This window comes from Tasmannia lanceolata, unplaced genomic scaffold (genome assembly GCF_043159265.1).
Source record: "Tasmannia lanceolata isolate RefF3 unplaced genomic scaffold, GAP_Taslan_0.1 ptg000023l, whole genome shotgun sequence".
NCBI lineage: Eukaryota > Viridiplantae > Streptophyta > Magnoliopsida > Canellales > Winteraceae > Tasmannia > Tasmannia lanceolata.
The window spans coordinates 10,627,641-10,646,151 of NW_027518700.1; the positions used below are offsets into that span (position 1 = coordinate 10,627,641).

The 18,511-nt window shown below is 36.2% G+C and overlaps 2 protein-coding genes across 2 annotated transcripts; one reads left to right on the top strand and one right to left on the bottom strand.

Annotated features, from left to right (window-relative positions):
• The first annotated feature begins 6,760 nt into the window (after positions 1 to 6,760).
• Positions 6,761 to 7,964, top strand: LOC143855762 (protein OXIDATIVE STRESS 3 LIKE 4-like). Its single transcript, XM_077365831.1, has 2 exons — positions 6,761 to 6,993; positions 7,724 to 7,964. The coding sequence occupies exons 1-2, from the start codon at positions 6,761 to 6,763 to the stop codon at positions 7,962 to 7,964; spliced, it is 474 nt and encodes a 157-aa protein (XP_077221946.1).
• A 7,804-nt stretch (positions 7,965 to 15,768) lies between these two features.
• On the bottom strand, positions 15,769 to 17,674 carry LOC143855763 (DNA mismatch repair protein MLH3-like). The gene is made up of 4 exons (XM_077365832.1): positions 17,541 to 17,674; positions 16,807 to 16,858; positions 16,665 to 16,712; positions 15,769 to 15,956 (listed from the first exon to the last, which is right to left on the bottom strand). The coding sequence occupies exons 1-4, from the start codon at positions 17,664 to 17,666 to the stop codon at positions 15,769 to 15,771; spliced, it is 414 nt and encodes a 137-aa protein (XP_077221947.1). The 5' UTR covers positions 17,667 to 17,674.
• Between the last annotated feature and the right edge of the window lie 837 nt (positions 17,675 to 18,511).

The following is an 18,511-nucleotide window of genomic DNA, read 5'->3' on the forward strand; positions in this document are numbered from 1 at the left end:
GTTTAGAAAAGTTCAAGATTTGATTTACAAGGATTTTGCTTAGACGTAATATTTATGCATTTTTCTTGATTTTCAATCATTTCTTATATTTTTAATTTTCATTGTATTTCTTTTATGTTAGCTAGAACAACATGATCAACAACTCTAAAATATATAAGACTAGCAAAAACATGATAATACTTAGGAACCTAGCTTGAACTAACTTAAGCTGTTCCTATGGGTCAATGAGAGCACTAAGTGTGTGAATAAGTTTCAAGTGAGATACCAACCACTTAGACCAAGGTAGATTATCATACCATTATGAGATAATACAATCTCTTATGCATGATGACATGAGTTTCTAGGAGTCAATCAAATATAGCATGTCATAAATGGTATGAGTACTACATTATAGATACATAAAGATCAAGCAAGATTGGCATGTTTGTATCTATAATTCATTTTAAAATGATATAATCAATGAAGCACAAAGTGACTAGATACAATATTTTACATCTCAATCAAATGCAAAGTATCTAGTAGTATATAAAAATGATATACATTGAAGCACAATCAATTAGATGCAAAGAGATTAATTTACTTTAAAAGTATAGCATCTAGCATACAAAATTACAAAACATATAAACATTCACGCGCAACCTAGATACAAGATGATCAATCAATATTAGTAAGTTGTATCGACTAATCAATTTTTAAAAGATTTGACATTTAAGCACAAACCCCTAAATCTAAAATATAATCATGATTAAGATTCAAGTGAGGGGTTTTGGAACCCAAACCATCTTGGGTCCACTCAAGTTTGTTTTATATAATGAATCATTTCTAATCCATACAAACTTGAAACTTTTTACAAATCTAAGCCTACACCTAGATTTGTAATGTCCATATCTACCACAATAATTACAAGATGCAAATGAATAGGTAGATGAACATGATGAACCACAAGAATGCTCACAAAGATGTTTATCTTTTTCTTCTTGCAGCTTCTGGTTATTTAGGTATGTTCTTCATTTTTAATATTTATCTCATTGATTTCTTCTTTTAGAACATTTAATTCATGAGATGAGTTTATCTTAAGTTCTTCTTCTTTTATTTTCATTTCCTCTATTTTTCTTATTGTTTTCAATTAGCTCATTTTCTTCATCTAATAAATCTTGATAATCTTTTTCAGATTCTAATAGTTCATTGGAGATAGAGGTAAGAGAGTGCTTGAGTTTTTCATTTTTTAAAAGTTCAACATTTAAAGTATCATTTAATTTTATACATTTATCAATAAGTTCTTTAATGTTTGGAGATTCATAAGATATACTATTATTTGTATTCTTCAAAACAATAAGACATGTTGCATTACAATTGTTTTCAAGTTGAGACCATATTTCATTAGCATTTTTGCAAGTAGAAATACTATCAAACAAATATGTAGGTAAAGCACAACATATGCACTCAAAGCCTTAGAATTTAAGGAAAATAATTTTTTGTCATATTCATTTACTCTCTTAGATTTACATAGTGTGAATCCATTTTCAATTACTTTGACCTCATTTGGATCGACCTAGATCCAAAGTCGGTTCCATAAAATCTAGGAAGTCTAGAAGCCATTAGGTTGCCAAAAGATCTTTCTCTTGTAGGTTTTCAATATAAAGCATTTTTAAGAGCCTAAGCTCTTATACCAAATGAAATCCCAATAGGGCAACTCAAGAGGGGGGTGAATTAGGTAGTTTAAAATTTTTGCCTTTAATTAAATGCAATATTAAAATCAATTTACCAATTTAGGCAATCTAGATCTAACCCTTGTTAAATTAAGCAAGACAATAGAAATAGGGTTTAGATATTACCAATCACCAAATGCAAGGAAGGGAGAAGAAGCACACCACAAGGAACACAAAATTTTTATAGTGGTTCGGTCTATCAACAAGAACTACTCCACTCTTCCAAGTTTATCTCCTTGGGTACTTCACTAATGAAGAGATTCTACTATAGCCAAATCACTTAGCCGTACAAACACTTTCTCAGCCTCTGAGGGAACAAACCCTCTTTGCACATCGCCTCCGAGGGGATAAATCCTCTTTGCACCGTATTCACCTTTGTTAACGGGCCGAATCGTAGACCCTCGATTACAATGAAGAACAATAAAAGAAAAATACACAAAGCCTCTTGATATGAGGATTTTACAATGATGGAAGCTCACAATCTCTCCAAAAGATTACACAAATGAAAAGCCCTATGGAGATCCTCTTGTTGAATGCAAAATACACAAATCAAAGTATAAAAGAGGATAAACCTTAGATTTGAAAGTGTAAACTCAAATAGATATGATATGATCTTGCAAAAGGTTGTTTAGTTAGTCAATGATAGAGTATATATAGCTCATGTAATGATATGACCGTTTGGGGGCAAAGCCGTAATTAAATGGGTAAAAAATAACTAAATGTTTGAGCCCCAACGGATACTTTTCTCAGACAGGGTCGGTCGATCAGGGTGTCGCGGTCACCCGCCCTTTCGGGCGCTCACTTTTTTATTTTGAAATTTCGAACCACCGTAGTCAACCGAGGCTGTCACGGTCACCCGCCGTGAGCTTTCTGGACATTTCATTTTTAGTCCAAAACCCTATCCGCGGTAGCCCGGCCTTATGGCAGTCGACCGGCCCAACCATGCTAGATTGTTTCTGGATTTTCAGAAACACATCCGCGGTAGACCTTGGTAACTCGGTCGACTGGCCCCTAATGTTTGGGTAGGTGCTTGATTTTCAGCACACTTCATGCGGTCGCCCGGGATACCTCGGTCGACCGGCCCTGTTTTGAAAACTTGTTTTATACACTAAGACTTTAGAGCTTTGGGCTTTTGTCAAAGGTTTTCAAACACATTTTGTGGTGTGTGGATGGTTTCCAAAGATGTCAAATTTGTTTATGAAAACCATTTGAAAATCCTTTTGAAAGTGCAAATACATTTTGACAAGAGGACTCCAATACAATCTATAAAAGGTATAACCTTGACTCTTCTTGGATTGTCTTGGCTCCTTAGCACTTTGTTGGACATCTTCAACTTGTGAGTGAACTCTTCAACTTGCTTTGGGTCTTGTGACTTCCTCCACTCTTTGAACATTTTCAATGATACATGAGGTGGTCACCAATGTTAGTTCATCTCCAAGCTTTTTCTGGCACTCTGCAAGGCATGCTTGTGGGATCTTTGACTTGAACTTTTGACTTGAACATCTTCCAAGGATGATGTCTCCAATGTATGTACAAGCTCATTTGATTCCTTGTGCATGTTGATCCGCAAGCCATGTGTTGAGTTGTATTTTGCTATCTTTGGTTTGACATTTGACTTTCCTGTCTAAGGCACAATACTACAAAACAACACATTAGTCCATAAAGACTAATCAATTTGAGTTTGCTAGCATCAAAACAGAAAGGTAAAGGTGAATGATTGAACCCATGGGAACCCTTGGGCTAACAGTAATCCTACCCAAAACTAGCCTATCAACCTGCTGTTGCACGCCCCAAATCCCACCTACAACCAGCCACCATTGTTCCCTAAAATTTATAAGATTCTCCACACGCCCATCAGCCCGTGAAACCATTGAACATTAACCCTTAGAGCCCCTTTATCCCAATCGCACCCTCACTAAGTATCTTTAAGTATTTTTAAGCTAGATTAGAATACATGTCTGCCAATGTCCAGAAGTCTACGAAAAATAACTATGCATTATCAAGTAATGCTAAACTGAAGAGGACCCTAGCAAAACTACAAGTGACATGCACTACTAGAGCCACACACTCCGACTATTGTTGTGGGCCCTATATTTGTAATTTAAGCTAGTAGGGCCACATCAATGGGTGATCTAAACAATTCAAAAGTTGGGCCCGGTAGTAAATAGGTTGTGCCCCAAAAATCTTCTCCATCAGATGCTCCTAACCCTCTTATCCGTTGAGGTTTCTATTCCGTGACATCTATTTTAAACCTCCATAGATCATAGGGTTAGAATCATCAAATTGAGAAGATTAATTAATCGAATGGTTTCGATCATTTGTTCACAATAAATTTTGGCAACTTGGTATTCAATAAGACATACCCAAGAGGCATCCCATACACCTTTTATCTCATCATAATAGGATCCAACGGTTCAATGAGCATGATGATAATTAGCAGCTTTCTTATGAAAGCCCACGATCGTTGATATTTGCCTTGATCAAGCAGAAAATAAACAATATAGGGCCAGACCACCAGTTTCAAGTACCTAATCACAAAAAAATGTGGCACGAGTACAATAGGCCCAAGTGGTCCCTTGTCTCCCTTGGTAAAACTAACGAAAATAGTTTAATATGTCAGTAGAAAAAATGTCTTACATAAACAACATGTAATATATTGATAGCAAGAGAAGCAAATATATAAAAACATCTGGATGCATGAAATTTTTATTGGAAACAGTTTTCATGGAAAATAACTTTTCTAGCAGTTGATGAACTCATTTTCCATTTCAAAATTGAAATTTTCCCTGCTTTCAATGAAAATTACAAATATAATAAATCCTAAAAAAATTCCTAGACCCAAACGCCTAAATTCACAAGTAATCAAAATACGCAACAGTGGCAATCACTGAACTCATTTAAAAAATATTTTTTAAAGGATGAATATCAAAAGAGTATAGAGTGAGAGGGTGTGTGTGTGTGTGTGAGAGGGGGGGGGGGGGGGGGGGGGTGCGCGTGGGTGTTGGGGGGGGGGGGGGGGGGTTGGGGACGGGGGACGCTATGGGTAAGGGTTACATAAAAGGCACATTTACAGGGGGCCAAGACGGGGTAAAAATCCGGATATAAAATATTTTGATTGAAAGTATATTGGCACTACCATGTTTTGATTATTTCACAAACCCATCTTTTATTATTTAAATAGTTGTCAAAGGTTATTACAGACTTACAATTCCCAATAAACTCGCAGAAGCCATTTAAAAAAGAAACGAAAAGCTGGTTTTGTACAATTATTAAAACATGGTAGTTCCAATATCAATACCCAAAAAGTGGACAACTTTATTAGTACCCAAAAAATGGACAACTTTATTAATTGATTGACGCGTTAAAGAAGAAAGATCCTTGGGGAGAGTAGTTCATCAAATCCAATCATGTCATTACACATGGAAACAGATGGTTAGGCAAACAATAATTGTCGGGATTAATGGTAATAGGTAATCTTAAGGCACTACCATGTAATCAAGACCATTGATCTTGTAGAACATGACGAGGAAACCAACAAGATTTGGGTTCCATCCCAAATATATGGATATCCAATGCGTATGATAAAGAATTACTAAATATTTTTGTTGGTAAAATCTTAAATGAAGCTTGATGGAACATGGACAGGTGATCATTTGCTCATGGAGTTCTCAACAACATTTAGAAATGAATTATCATTGACGTTCATATCATTTCGTTGGTGCAAAAATCCTACACTCTATTGTAAGAGAAAATAACTTTTGATCAAAGGTTTTCGAATGTCTTTCCAATTAGTAAAATTGTACCTTAAATTTGAGTAATGTGAGAACTGCGAGAAACAATTGTTGGTTCGAATGCCTTGTGAAAAAAAACTAAATAATTCATTTAGAGTACAGAGAAAACAGAGAAAATACAGAGAGAAAATGAAGAGAGCAAAAGAGATCTACATTACAAAATGCTCCTGGATAAAAAGAAAAGATGCAACCTATATGTTGATGTGTGTAGCCTTCCAACATTATTTACTCCCTATATTTATAGTCTCTGATTCCTGAGGTCTCTTTTCACGATTTGAATTCAAATTTCTGGCGATTATGGAGTTCGAGTGGCAATCGTATTTCGATATCCATTTCGAATGGTCTCGTGTGTGAGGTATCACATCACTGGACCTCAAGTAATTAATTGTGTGACTCACTTAATAATTTAACACTTCACGACTACGTGTCGCGTTGTACCTGTATCATTTAATCTCTTACTTTCGATATCTAAACAGCTCTATCCTCCATGGTGCTTGATTAGTGCACAAGTCATAGAAATCTTTCAACTCAGATCTTTGGTAATTAGTGGCATTCAAATTTCAATTTGAACCGTTGATAGCAGAGTATTCGAAACATCCTTCTTATCCACCTGTGACTAGTTGTTTTTTATGGAGGTCCTTGATCCATCGAGCCTATTTACAGTTCTGCCAATAGTTTCTCAACCATTGCTTCTTTTTTTTAAATTCTTAGGCCTATGATCTCAGTCCGAAATGGGACCAAGACCATCTGGGCCATCCCATGATGTTCTACAAGATCAATGGTCTAGATTGAAAATATATGCCCCCTCTTCTGAGATCCTAGAATCCATCGTTCACCTTTGATCACATAGTTATTTCTACAAGATCAATGGTCTAGATTGACCATATATGCCCCCCACATTTGGGACCCTAGAATTGATGGTCAGTCATTTCTTTAGAAAAATTCTATCAATCAACTACTAAACTAGTAAACTACAGTTGGACCATCCTCGAATAGGAATAGAAATCTTCCCATAAAATCGGAGAGATTTCCATTTTACACTCCGGTGAGGGTAATTCCGTCAATTCAACCAAATCCAATCTATTTTTAACGTGGGAGTATTTCGGAGAATAGAGCTGAGGAGATATCTATTTAACCCCTCAACCAAAAAATAAAAGAAGAGAAGAAGAAGAGAGAATAACTCCGGTAGGTAGCAGGGAGGTTAAGGAGGGACCCACCGTGTATGTTGGCAAGGGGCAGCAGGAGAAAGAGGGTATTGTTATGAAAGGGGTGTCGTGCTCTTCTGCCCACTTGGACAGAGAATTGGTGGGGAGGGATGGATTCTGTTTGGATTGCTCGGAATCCACGGTGGAGAGCTCGTCGATCGGCGTTGGAGGGGAGAACTCGTGCAAATCAACAGCGGAGATTGATCGGGAAGAGGAGGATGATGTTCAGAGTGAATTCAAAGGTGGTTTGGTTTCTATGGGATCATTGGAAGAATCTCTTCCCATCAAGTGGGTTCTCTTTTTTTCTCTTATATTTTGAAAAAATTTCACTTTTGAAGGAATATGAATTTGGCTGGATTTGTTTCTTATATTTTGTTTTTGGGTTTTTTGGTAAATGGACTAAAACCAAAAAATAAAAATTATATCGCAGCCAATGGGGGAGCCCTTTCACCTCTTTTTTGCAAGGGCTCCCTTCAGTTTAGACTTCCTACTGATTTTAAGGCACTGTTTTGCTAAAAGAGGAAAAATTATAATATGACAATACTTGAAACATGAGGAATTCTATACTAAAGGGAGCCCTTGCAAAAAAGAGATGAAAGGGCTCTCCTATTGGCTACACATCACCATCATGCATTAATAACCGCTGAAAAGTCAAACATGATGGTGATGTGCAGCCAATGGGGGAGCCCTTTCACCTCTTTTCTGCAAGGGCTCCCTTCAGTTTAGACTTCCTCTTGAAAGATATAGGTTTTTACTAGGAACATTTAAATGATCTTGGAAACATCAATTTACACATGTTTTCAGATTTGTTCACTATTATTTAATTTTAACTTGTGGGGTTTTGACAATTATTAGTTTCTTATTATTTTGTTTGAGTTAATGTGAGTTCTCAAATGATCAAATTAGTATGTTTTTTTTCTCTTCCTTATATTCTTTTGTTGAAATCTTTACTAAATTGCATTGTATATTTCTCCAAATTCAAATTGATAATTGAATCCATCTTTTATTTTTTTTTCAGAAGTGGTTTGTCGAATTTCTTTGTTGGGAAATCAAAATCTTTTGCTAACCTAGCAGAAGTGACTTGTGTGAAAGATCTTGTAAAGGCAGAGAATCCCTTCAACAAGAGAAGAAGAATACTCATGGCTGCTAAGTCCTCAAAAACAACTCCTTACAATACTGTCAATACTTCTCTTCCTCTCATAGGCCCCGACTCTTTGGAAGAAACACAAGAAGAAGAAGAAGAAGAAGAAGAGCACTAAGAGTCCCATTGGCACCTTTGCCACTCCATAAAAGAAATTCCAGTCCTTCAAATCACCAAGGTCTTCCTCCCTCCATGACTTGAGATATCCTTAATTATCCTAAACAAATACCTAACTTTTAATTTCCTTTTATCTCTGTTAACAGACCCAATATCAGTTTCTTTTGAATTATATTGATTTCTTGTTCTTATTTTCTCTCTTTTCTTTTTTTATGTTTATTTTTTTGGGTTACTATATTTGGTTTAATGTCTGTTGGAAAATAGACAAGGCTTTTCTCCTTTCCCTATTTAAATAATTGGGATAGAAACAAATCAGGAGATTTATTTATTAAGTAATTGATTATCAGTTTTCAGAATCCAAAACAATCAGGTCATAAAAAAAAGTCATTATCTCGCTCTCTTTGTCAGAATGTTCAGTGCCTAGTTCTTTGTCAAACTGGTGGAATTTCATGTTTTATGGGACAGTTCCTTCTTAAAAAATAGAAAAGTGAGAAAACACATAGCTTCAAAAACCCCCAAAAAAGGAAAAAAAAAATCCCAACCAGCCATTGCCCCTTGTTTCACACTCTGCGAAACGATAGTGGAACGGAAGATAGAAAATTGCAAACCCGTTCACAACTCGTCTGCAAAACACTTCAGTGAGGGGTGGAGGCACATAGAGCATGGCTGCATGGGGGTGGTTGATAAAACAAGATCCTTGAACAAACAAAGTAACCGAGTTAAAACATTACTTGATAAATATTATTTCGTTCAATCTTCTGCGCTCTAACAACTTGGAGGGATGTTTCAAGAAAGAGTTTCAAGTTTCAATAAGAGATTAAATTCATAGTTTACAGAGGAGATAGAATAAAGTTTTGGCACGACAAATGATGAACTCCAGCATCTAACCACTCTCTTCTCACATATTTTTAGAGAGGCCTCACAAGCAACAGTAGCAAGGGATTAGCAATACCATTCCTTTATAAGGAGATTTGAAATGATACTTGGACGTGTATTTTAAAAGAAGGGATTTACTGGGGACTTTTGAGAAAGGATTTTGCCGCCGGCTATTGAACGAGAGAGCAGCCACACAGGCTCACTTTTCAACAGATTTTGTCTTATTCATTTAATTCATCCTAGGTGGTGCTCTCTCATGAAACAACCACCCGCTAAATATCTTTCTGCTAAAGTCCCTAGCAAACCCCTACAAAATACACACTCAAAAAGTTCAATGGGACCCACCTGTTTTGGTTGATCTAAACCATTCATGCAATGATCCCCGCCATGGATAGGTCGTGTCCCCAAATATTTCCCCATAGAATTATCTTTACCTTTCAATCAGATGAGGTCTTAATGCCGTCATTATGAACCTTTTGAGCCGTCCATTTTACACTAAATATATCAAAGGGTTGGATCCCCATATCTCCACCCATCTCTGCAGTTCAACAGTTGGTCTTGTTACTCTTGAACAAACTGATGTGGGTTTAAAATTAAAACGATCAACGGTCCACATTTAATGCACAAAAGATCCATGGATTGGAGTAATTTTGATCAGTAGGGTCTACCAAAGGGACGGTCTAGATGACTGTCCGTACAATCCTATATACAATTGTGACAAGCATTTAGTGACCGAATAAGAAAATGTGACCCACATCCAGTTGGCCCCCATTCCTGATGGGCTATTTCACTAAAGAATTTTTGTACTGGTAAGCGTCCGTGGGCTTTAAAATGGACGGCCCAAAAAGAAAACTCCACCGGATGCCTCATTGTTAGAAGTTAGAACCATGGTTTTAAATTTCGACCGAAATCCGAAATTTTGGGACCAAAACGAAATTGCACCGAAATCAAATTTTCCGAAATGTACTAAATTTCGGTCGAAATTTCGGCGAAATAATTGATAAATTAATATTATTTAATCCTTTACCAAATTTCGACCGAAATTACCGAAATTTTGGCTTAAAAAAATGATATTTCGAGAGCTTTTACGAAATTTCGGTTTCGGGAAGGACCGAAATTTCGCCCGAAACCGAAATTTAAAACCTTGGTTAGAAGCATGGTTTGAAATTTCGGTTTTGATACCGGTTTCAGACCCATGAAATTTCCAAATTTAGGTCGAAATCCGGTACAACAAATAAATGACTCCTTTATTCAATATTAAATTTCGTTCGAAATTTTGGTGAACTATTAAATTAATTAAAAAAAAAAACAGGTATTTTGGGTTAAATTTCGGAAAAAACAAAATTTGGCCCCAAATTCCATCCTAAATTCTGAAATTCCGTCCCAAATTCCGAAATTTCGGTCGAAATAAAATACCGTTTCGGATAATGTTGATTTCGGTGTCGGTCTCCACCGAAATCCTAAATTTCGGATTTCGGTCGAAATTTAAAACCCTGGTCAGAACTTATAAGTTAGAACTAAGAGAATTAGAAGAGAATGGAGCAAGAAAGCCAGCTTGTCTGATTTTTGGCAGGCTTGCGTTGGTATTTAATTCTCCTTTTTTTATTTCACGACCACTTTTATTTACAAAAGCTGTTAATAGTGGGTCCCACTAATATCTATCGGTTTCACTCTTTTTACTAGAATAAACTTCGGATTTCGAAATAAATAGTAGGGGCGAGAATGTGTAAAAAAATTTACGTGTGGGTCCCACTTTTTGTTAGTCTTTTTCTCCACTAGGAAAAATGCACTTGCATTGCACGTGGGACCCAAATATTAGTTCAAATAGTGCAACATGAAGTGGCAATCTAATATTGGAGTTGATTAAAAGGAACAACTACCTAGGATCTATTCATATAATAGGGAAAACAATATTACTTTACTTTTTACCGAAATTTTCTTCTAAAACCGAAACGTCCACATTTCCAAGTCGACCGAAACTTAAATTCAAATTTAAAATCTTGCTCTTAAGCATGGTTTGAAACCCAAAATGGTATGAAATTTCTAACAAAATTTTATTTTGCCTCGAAATTTTGTTCTGAAATTTAACCGAATTTTAAAAATTTCGATCGAAATTTCATTTCCCCCCGACATCCCGTTCCGAAATTTAAGGAATATCCCAAAAAAATATGGATTTTATCCCTTATTTAATATTATCCAGAAATTTTGACCGAGTTAAAGTATCTTTTAAATTGATTTTTCTGGATTTCGCGGATTTCGCCCGAAATCCGACTAAATCAATGAACGACTATTTTTCTCGTATAGAATTTTGACCGAAATTTCAATAATTTCGGCTGAAATTTCGGTAATTTCGGTTGAAATTTCGATAATTTCGGTAATTTCGGTTGAAATTTTGATAATTTCGGCTGAAATTTCGGAATCGTATTAAATAATTATTAATATTATTTAATACTATCCAAACCCTCCAATCGATATAGGCTGATCCTAGCCCTCCAATCAATAGAGGTTTCCATAATTGTTGTTCCTCTTCAGTAATTATTAATATTATTTAATATTATCCTAGCCCTCCAATCGATATAAGCTGATCCTAGCCCTCCAATCGATAGAGGTTTCCATAATTGTTGTTCCTCTTGAGGTGCCCGAAATCCGTCAATATTTTGCAAGTGTCCTGAATGAGTAATATAAAGTAGTTGTTTCGTCATTGTCATATGTCTTTACCTCTTTTTGGTATTTTTTTTCGTAATCATCATAGACAGGTACCCGTGTTGGTACTTTTTGTATGTAGATTACGATTTTACCCTAAACAAAGTAGTTAATATATATATATATATATATATATATAATATATATATATATATCATAACTTATTATTAAAGATAATAGGCATAATACAGCTGGGATATATAGACCCGGCAAAATGGGACCCGTACCCGTGGGTACACCCGGCCCGCAGGGGTACGGGTACCAATTTCAAAACCTGCGAAAAAAAATACCCACACCCAACCAGTACCCGTGACCCGCGGGTGCGTCTGGGTCGGGCGTTGGTGCTCGCAGGTTACCCGCCATTCGGTTTTTAACTTTTTATTCTTAAGGCCTAAACACTAAACACTAAAAAATAGACTATGTGGGTGGGCCAACAAAACAAGTCAAAGCAATCAGACCATGTAACTGGTATCTTTGGTTGTACTAAAATAAACATTTGTTAAAGTAGATGAAAATTTGTATGATGAATGGGAGTATAAACATGTACTCATCATCCCATCCTTGATATTTGATCCAACAGCAGCTGACTTGTTAAGAAGCTGCTGTTGGATTAAATATCAAGGCTTGTACATCCATCGTACCACATTTATGTGTTCATACACCCATTCATCATATAATTTCTTTTCCTAAATATATATATAATTTCTTCTTTAAATTTGCCGGGTTACCCGCGGGTATACCCGTACCCGCCCGGGTGGGTTCCGGGTTCATGAAAGGCTATCGTACCCTCGCCTGTATTTCTTACCCATACCCGCCGGTACCCGTACCCGCCTGGGTTACCCGTTTGCCGGGTCTAGGGATATAGATGGGATTTTTGGCAAAGGGTGGAAGAACTTAACCCACGATTCCACCTTTATATATAGTAGTTAGATTAGATATGATTAGATTAGATTAGATTCATATCGATTGGGAAAGATAAAGTGGCCTTTAAAATTCCTTATATTATGTTCCCCCCCACTTTTGCACAATAGGTCTCTTAGCTTCGTGCACGTGAGTGTCACGTGCGCCCCACATGTAGTGGGCCCTTCGAAATCACGAGTGTAGGATGAGATTTGCTTTGGCCAACGGTTCTTCCATCTCAACCACCCACGTGGACCTGATCTTAGGCTCTAGGGCTGTCAATGGACCGTCCGATCTGATTAATCTAAAGGAACCAAATCCAATTGATAGACTTGGGTCTGTGTTGTCAGCAAAACGTGATACACTGATACGGGAAAACAACGGGACAGGAAAAATTCGGTATTGGCTCAAAAAATATAATAAGAAAACAATCAAATTAATAGAAACAGTAAAAAAATGAAAAAAATGCATTTACTACATTTAAAATCGGGATTTGTTTGGGATAATCGCAAGGCATTACCGGTTGTTGCATGAGAAAGTAGCCACATAGGATGAATAAAATGAATAAGACAAAAAGTGTACCTATGTGGCTGCTCTCTCATGCAATGGCCGGTCTTTGAAATGCCTTCTGCGATAGTCCCTAGCACATCCCCTTAAAATTTTGTGGAAATGATAAATACACCCCTTTTCATCACTTGGGACACCCTGCTACAGTGTACCCATGACTGCAAAGGGGCTGATGTACTTCCCATTTGAAGGAATGAGCGGACCTGATCGCCACTTTACTGTTGTATCGGGAGTTACTCCACGTATTGCTTGACGTAAAACAGATAGTGGATTTATTTCTGTCCTTTGTTTAATCTTTTTCACGGCTCGATAGATAATTTGATAAATGATGAAAAGGGGCGTAAATTGGAATGTTGGTAAAAATAAAAACACATCTGGTACGTTTGAAATGGTTTTGAGTTTTTTTTTTGGTAAAAAGTTTTAAACGACAAAACTTTAAAACACAATTTAAAATGAAGTTTTGCTAACTATGGTTGTGAGTCTGTCACACGTATGATTAGATAAATCATTTCACCTCCATCAAGTACGAAGCCTGGAAAATCAACCCTTATTTTTTTTTTTTTTTGTCGAAGGCTAAGATTTAAAAACATCCTTTTTTTAGGTACTAAAAAAGGGAAGTGATATATGCACCCCTTTTGATTACTTGGGACACCCAGCAGAAGTGTACCTGGCAATCAGCCCCATTGAATCCTTGTGACGTGAACTACATTAGCTCCTCTGTAGTCATTGATACACCGTTGTTGGGTGTCCCAAGTAATCAAAAGGCGTGGATATCACTTCCCTAAAAAAAACCATACTTGTTGGAGAGATAAAAAAACATGCTTGTTGGGGAGATTCATCTCAGCTTAAAACAACAAGGTGACAGGCTGATTTTTGAGGCGACGAACTTAGTCGAAATGGGGATGAAACCATGGTCAACAAAACGTGACTCGGCAATAAAACGGGACATCAAAAATTTGAGTTTAGTATGGTTTTGGTTCAGTATTCAAATGAAAAAAAAAAGGTACGGTTTTGGTTCAAAAAAATGTATTAAAAAAAACAGAAGCACAAAAAAATGCATTTAAAATGTTGTAATCTACAAAATATAACGGAGGTAAAGTTGGAAACTTGACACCAAAAAAATGTTTAATACATTTACAATGTTTTCCTTAATAAAACAGATTGTTTTTACGATGAAAGTTTTAAACGACAAACCATTAAAACGATTTTTAAAGGGCATTTTTTTTTAAAACAACATTGTTTTTGCTAACTTTGGATGAAACGACCTCTGATTAGATAGGTTTTTACTAGGAACATTTAAATGATCTTGGAAACAGCAATTTACACATGTTTTCATATTTGTGCACTATTATTTAATTTTAACTTGTGGGGTTTTGACAATTATTAGTTTCTTATTATTTAATTTGAGTTAATGTGAATTCTCACATGATCAAATTAGTATGTTTTTTTTCTCTTCCTTATATTCTTTTGTTGAAATCTTAACTAAGTTGCATTGTATATTTCTCCAAATTCAAATTGATAATTGAATCCATCTTTTATTTTTTTTTCAGAAGTGGTTTGTCGAATTTCTTTGCTGGGAAATCAAAATCTTTTGCTAACCTAGCAGAAGTGACTTGTGTGAAAGATCTTGTAAAGGCAGAGAATCCCTTCAACAAGAGAAGAAGAATACTCATGGTTGCTAAGTCCTCAAGAACAACTCCTTACAATACTCTCAATACTTCTCTTCCTCCCATAGGCACTCACTCTTTGGAAGAAACACAAGAAGAAGAAGAAGAAGAAGAAGAAGAAGAAGAGCACTAAGAGTCCCCGTTGGCACCTTTGCCACTCCATGAAAAAAAATTCCAGTCCTTCAAATCACCAAGGTCTTCCTCCCTCTATGACTTGAGAGATCCTTAATTATCCTAAACAAATAACTAATTTTAAATTTCCTTTTATCTCTGTTAACAGACCCGATATCAGTTTCTTTTGAATTATATTGATTTCTTGTTCTTGTTTTCTCTCTTATCTTTTTTATTTTTATTTTTTTGCGTTACTATATTTGGTTTAATGTCTGTTGGGAAAGAGACAAGGCTTTTCTCCTTTCCCTATTTAAATAATTAGGATAGAAACAAATAAGGAGATTTATTTATTAAGTAATTGATTACCTTGTTTGTGTAACGCCAAAATGGTAATTGGGAGTTTGGGACATGAAATCTTCTACAGAATATGGACAATGAAAGGTTGCATTCTGTAACCATTTTCAAGAATAACTTCTTGTATATTAAGGCCATGTTCGTTTTGGATTCACAATCAGTTTTTAGAATCCAAAACAATCAGGTCATAAAAAAAAGTCATTATCTCGCTCTCTGTGTCAGAATGTTCAGTGCCTAGTTCTTTGTCGAACTGGTGGAATTTCAAGTTTTATGGGACAGTTCCTTCTTAAAAAATAGAAAAGTGAGAAAACACATAGATTCAAAAACCCCCAAAAAAGGAAAAAAAAATCCCAACCAGCCATTGCCCCTTGTTTCATACTTTGGCTCTGTTCACTTGTTTTCCCGGGAAAGGAAAGGAAAAGAAAGGAAAGGAATCTGATGTGGCAAAATGAAAAGGAAAGGAAAAGAAACTGTGATTTTCCCTTGCTTTCTCGTTGTTCACTTGCCCAGAAAGCGAGAGAAAATCTGCAGGAAAGTTGTTTTATCGCTGTTCACTTGTCCAGAAAGCAAGGGAAAATATGCAGAAACCCATATTAAACATATTTTGCACAATTTCATTTTTGGGCATTAAATGCTACCACATAAACAACACGTGCATGCCTTTATGACTTTGCGATGACCATTTGGCCTCCCACGAGCTTTTGTTACAACTTCTAACAAGGAGACGTCAGAAAGGGAACCCAATGCCTCTCCCCTAAAACCAACGCTTTCAATACCAGCATCCATTTCAGATAAGCAGTGAAGTTTCAATGTGGCTGTTCACATATCAAATATAATCTGGGAGTTATGAACATTGACCAAGTTCATTAAATTACCTTCTCAAACAGAGGATGACCATTATCTAAATATAATCTGGGATTTTACACACCACACACACATACACATATACACACAACTCATCAAAACCTTCCTCCATGGAGAAGCAGCCAACAATAAAATCATGGAAAAGCAATACGAGTACAGTTGATAAAGCACCACAGGGTAAGGCCTCATGAATGATTGGCTATACATGTTGTTGATTCAAATAGAGCAGTGTTTCTAAATAGAGCGGCAACAAACATCTAATAACTTCAATATTGGAAGAAAGCAGGTAGCAAACCATACTTCTTTGACAAATTATAGAAGCATTGAAACTTTGAAGCATCCATCAAAATCGAAGCAAATAGCAAAAACAGTAAATTTCAGAGCAAAAAAATCAGGATTAATCAGGTTTTGGTCCAGAAAAAACAGAAAAAAGAAATAGTACTACGAAAATAGAGCACCAAAAATTTGGAGATTGAAAATTTGAGTTTACTTCAGCTTCAACTTAAAGAAGAAAAAGAGAAAAAAAATGTAAAGGAATGTAAATAAATATAAATTGCATTCTTGTAATATTATGCAATAGCTGTAAAACACAGTAATATAGATTGCTAAGAGTGTGACTGACTGACTGGACAAAGTGAAACACATAGTTAAATAAATACCATATTTTTCCCCCAAGAGAACCAATCCATCACGTGAAACACCACATCCTGCAAGCATGCATACAAAATGGAACATAGTAAGTGGGAACTAAATTTAAGAGTGCCATAATATACAAACCAAATAAGTGAAATTATTACTCACCATCATCCTCTACTTTAACATAGCATGCCCCAACACCTACAGAGACATGTACCTGACACAACAAATCATAATCAGTTACAGAATTTGAAAAAAAAAGAAGAAGAACCGAACATAAATGGATGGACTATATATCTAAACTGCTAGAAGAAAACCGAACTAAACCATTCAAAAAAAGGAAAAAAGAAAAAGAAAACCGAACTAGAGTTTGCCAGCATGATTTGCCATCACCTGAATTGATAAAACACAAAAAAACCTCAAAAAAAAAGGCACCCACATGAAAAATGATCTTTTTTCTTTACAAAAACATTGTAACCAGCCACATTTACAGTATTAGCCCCTCTAGCGCTTTTTCATAGAAATCATTATTGGACTTAAATTTTTTTAATGCAAAAGGTATTATAGGGCCAGAAACCGTGCATTATGGGAATGAAAACCATGTGTGCATAATGAGCAATCCCACACAAGACAAAAAGAATACTTATATGGAAGACGATGATGCTTGGATTGAGCATGGTATCTTGATAGGTGTTGAGTTTGTAAACTATCTCTTAATGTAGTTGCTAGTTTGTGTATCATAGCTGTGGGTCATAGGAAAGTACTAGTCATTTATATGTTTGAGGACCAATGAGCAAAAGAATGAACTAAAGGCAACAACAAAAATGACTAGCTTGATTAAATTTAAGCATGCAGATAGATCAAAAGAACTTTGAACAGGGAGCAATCAATCTTATTACCTTCGAAGCACCTGCGTCCACACTATTAAATACTAATTCCTCAACAACTCTTGTCAAGTCAAACAGAAAAATGCACGAACGCAAGGAACTATGAACAGCTCTTGGCAAGCGCTTAATGCTCCTCATTCACACCAAAGCTGAAAGCATACATAAATTAAATGTTACCACATAAACAACACGTACATAGTATGATCTACCAACAAAAAATAAACATAACTTATAACATTTCTACCAAGGTCTTGGTACACACAAAATATAGATATACACACATAGTTCATATATAAACGGTTCAATTAAAAATAGATAAACATCACATAGCCAAACGGCGCATTCGGCGTAGAATGCGCCCCAACATCTCCACTCGATCCATCTCGTCCAGAGAAAGGAAGGCCTCAGCTTCCTTGTGATGCCCGTGCAGGTACACGTAAGTATCAATGAGCTCACCTCTAGCGAAACCATCAATGTTCAGCACCGCATCTTTGAGGTCAGGGAGGCTGTGTACCTCACCAGAAGTAATTTTGGCATCAGCAGCCATTTTAATGCCCAGTCTGCATATAAAACCATAATGTGAGTCAACATACCTCATAAACAAGTGGAAAAAAGTCTAAAATGCTACTGTCATAGGTACTAACCCCACACCAATGGCTAACCCCAAAAACCAAGGAACACTGTGGATGTCCTTTTCACGCTTGTCTTTCAAATCCTCATGGCGCTCAATATATGCATTTAAGGCTGCTTCTGCCTCCTTCCTTGTGGCATAGGAGCGATAAGATGCTCCACTATACTTGTTCACTTGAAGGTGACAGTCTGCCCAACTCTTGAATATGCCCACCTGTCATCCCTTGAAAACCACATAAAACTTATCCTTCGCCATTACCTGGTACAATATAAACAACACATACATAGCTGCAACAAGAAATGATAGATAAACAACATTTACTTATGATTTGGGCCAAGGACCACAACCTTCA

Excerpts from the sequence above, each read along its gene's own strand:
- LOC143855762 (XM_077365831.1), top strand. The coding sequence starts at position 6,761 with ATGAAAGGGGTGTCGTGCTCTTCTGCCCACTTGGACAGAGAATTGGTG. Across the intron at positions 6,994-7,723 it reads GAAGAATCTCTTCCCATCAA|AAGTGGTTTGTCGAATTTCT; the intron begins GTGGGTTCTCTT and ends TTTTTTTTTCAG.
- LOC143855763 (XM_077365832.1), bottom strand. The coding sequence starts at position 17,666 with ATGAGGAGCATTAAGCGCTTGCCAAGAGCTGTTCATAGTTCCTTGCGT. Across the intron at positions 16,713-16,806 it reads TGTTAAAGTAGAGGATGATG|GATGTGGTGTTTCACGTGAT; the intron begins GTGAGTAATAAT and ends GCATGCTTGCAG. Across the intron at positions 15,957-16,664 it reads TCTCTTGGGGGAAAAATATG|CCACATTGAAACTTCACTGC; the intron begins GTATTTATTTAA and ends ATATGTGAACAG.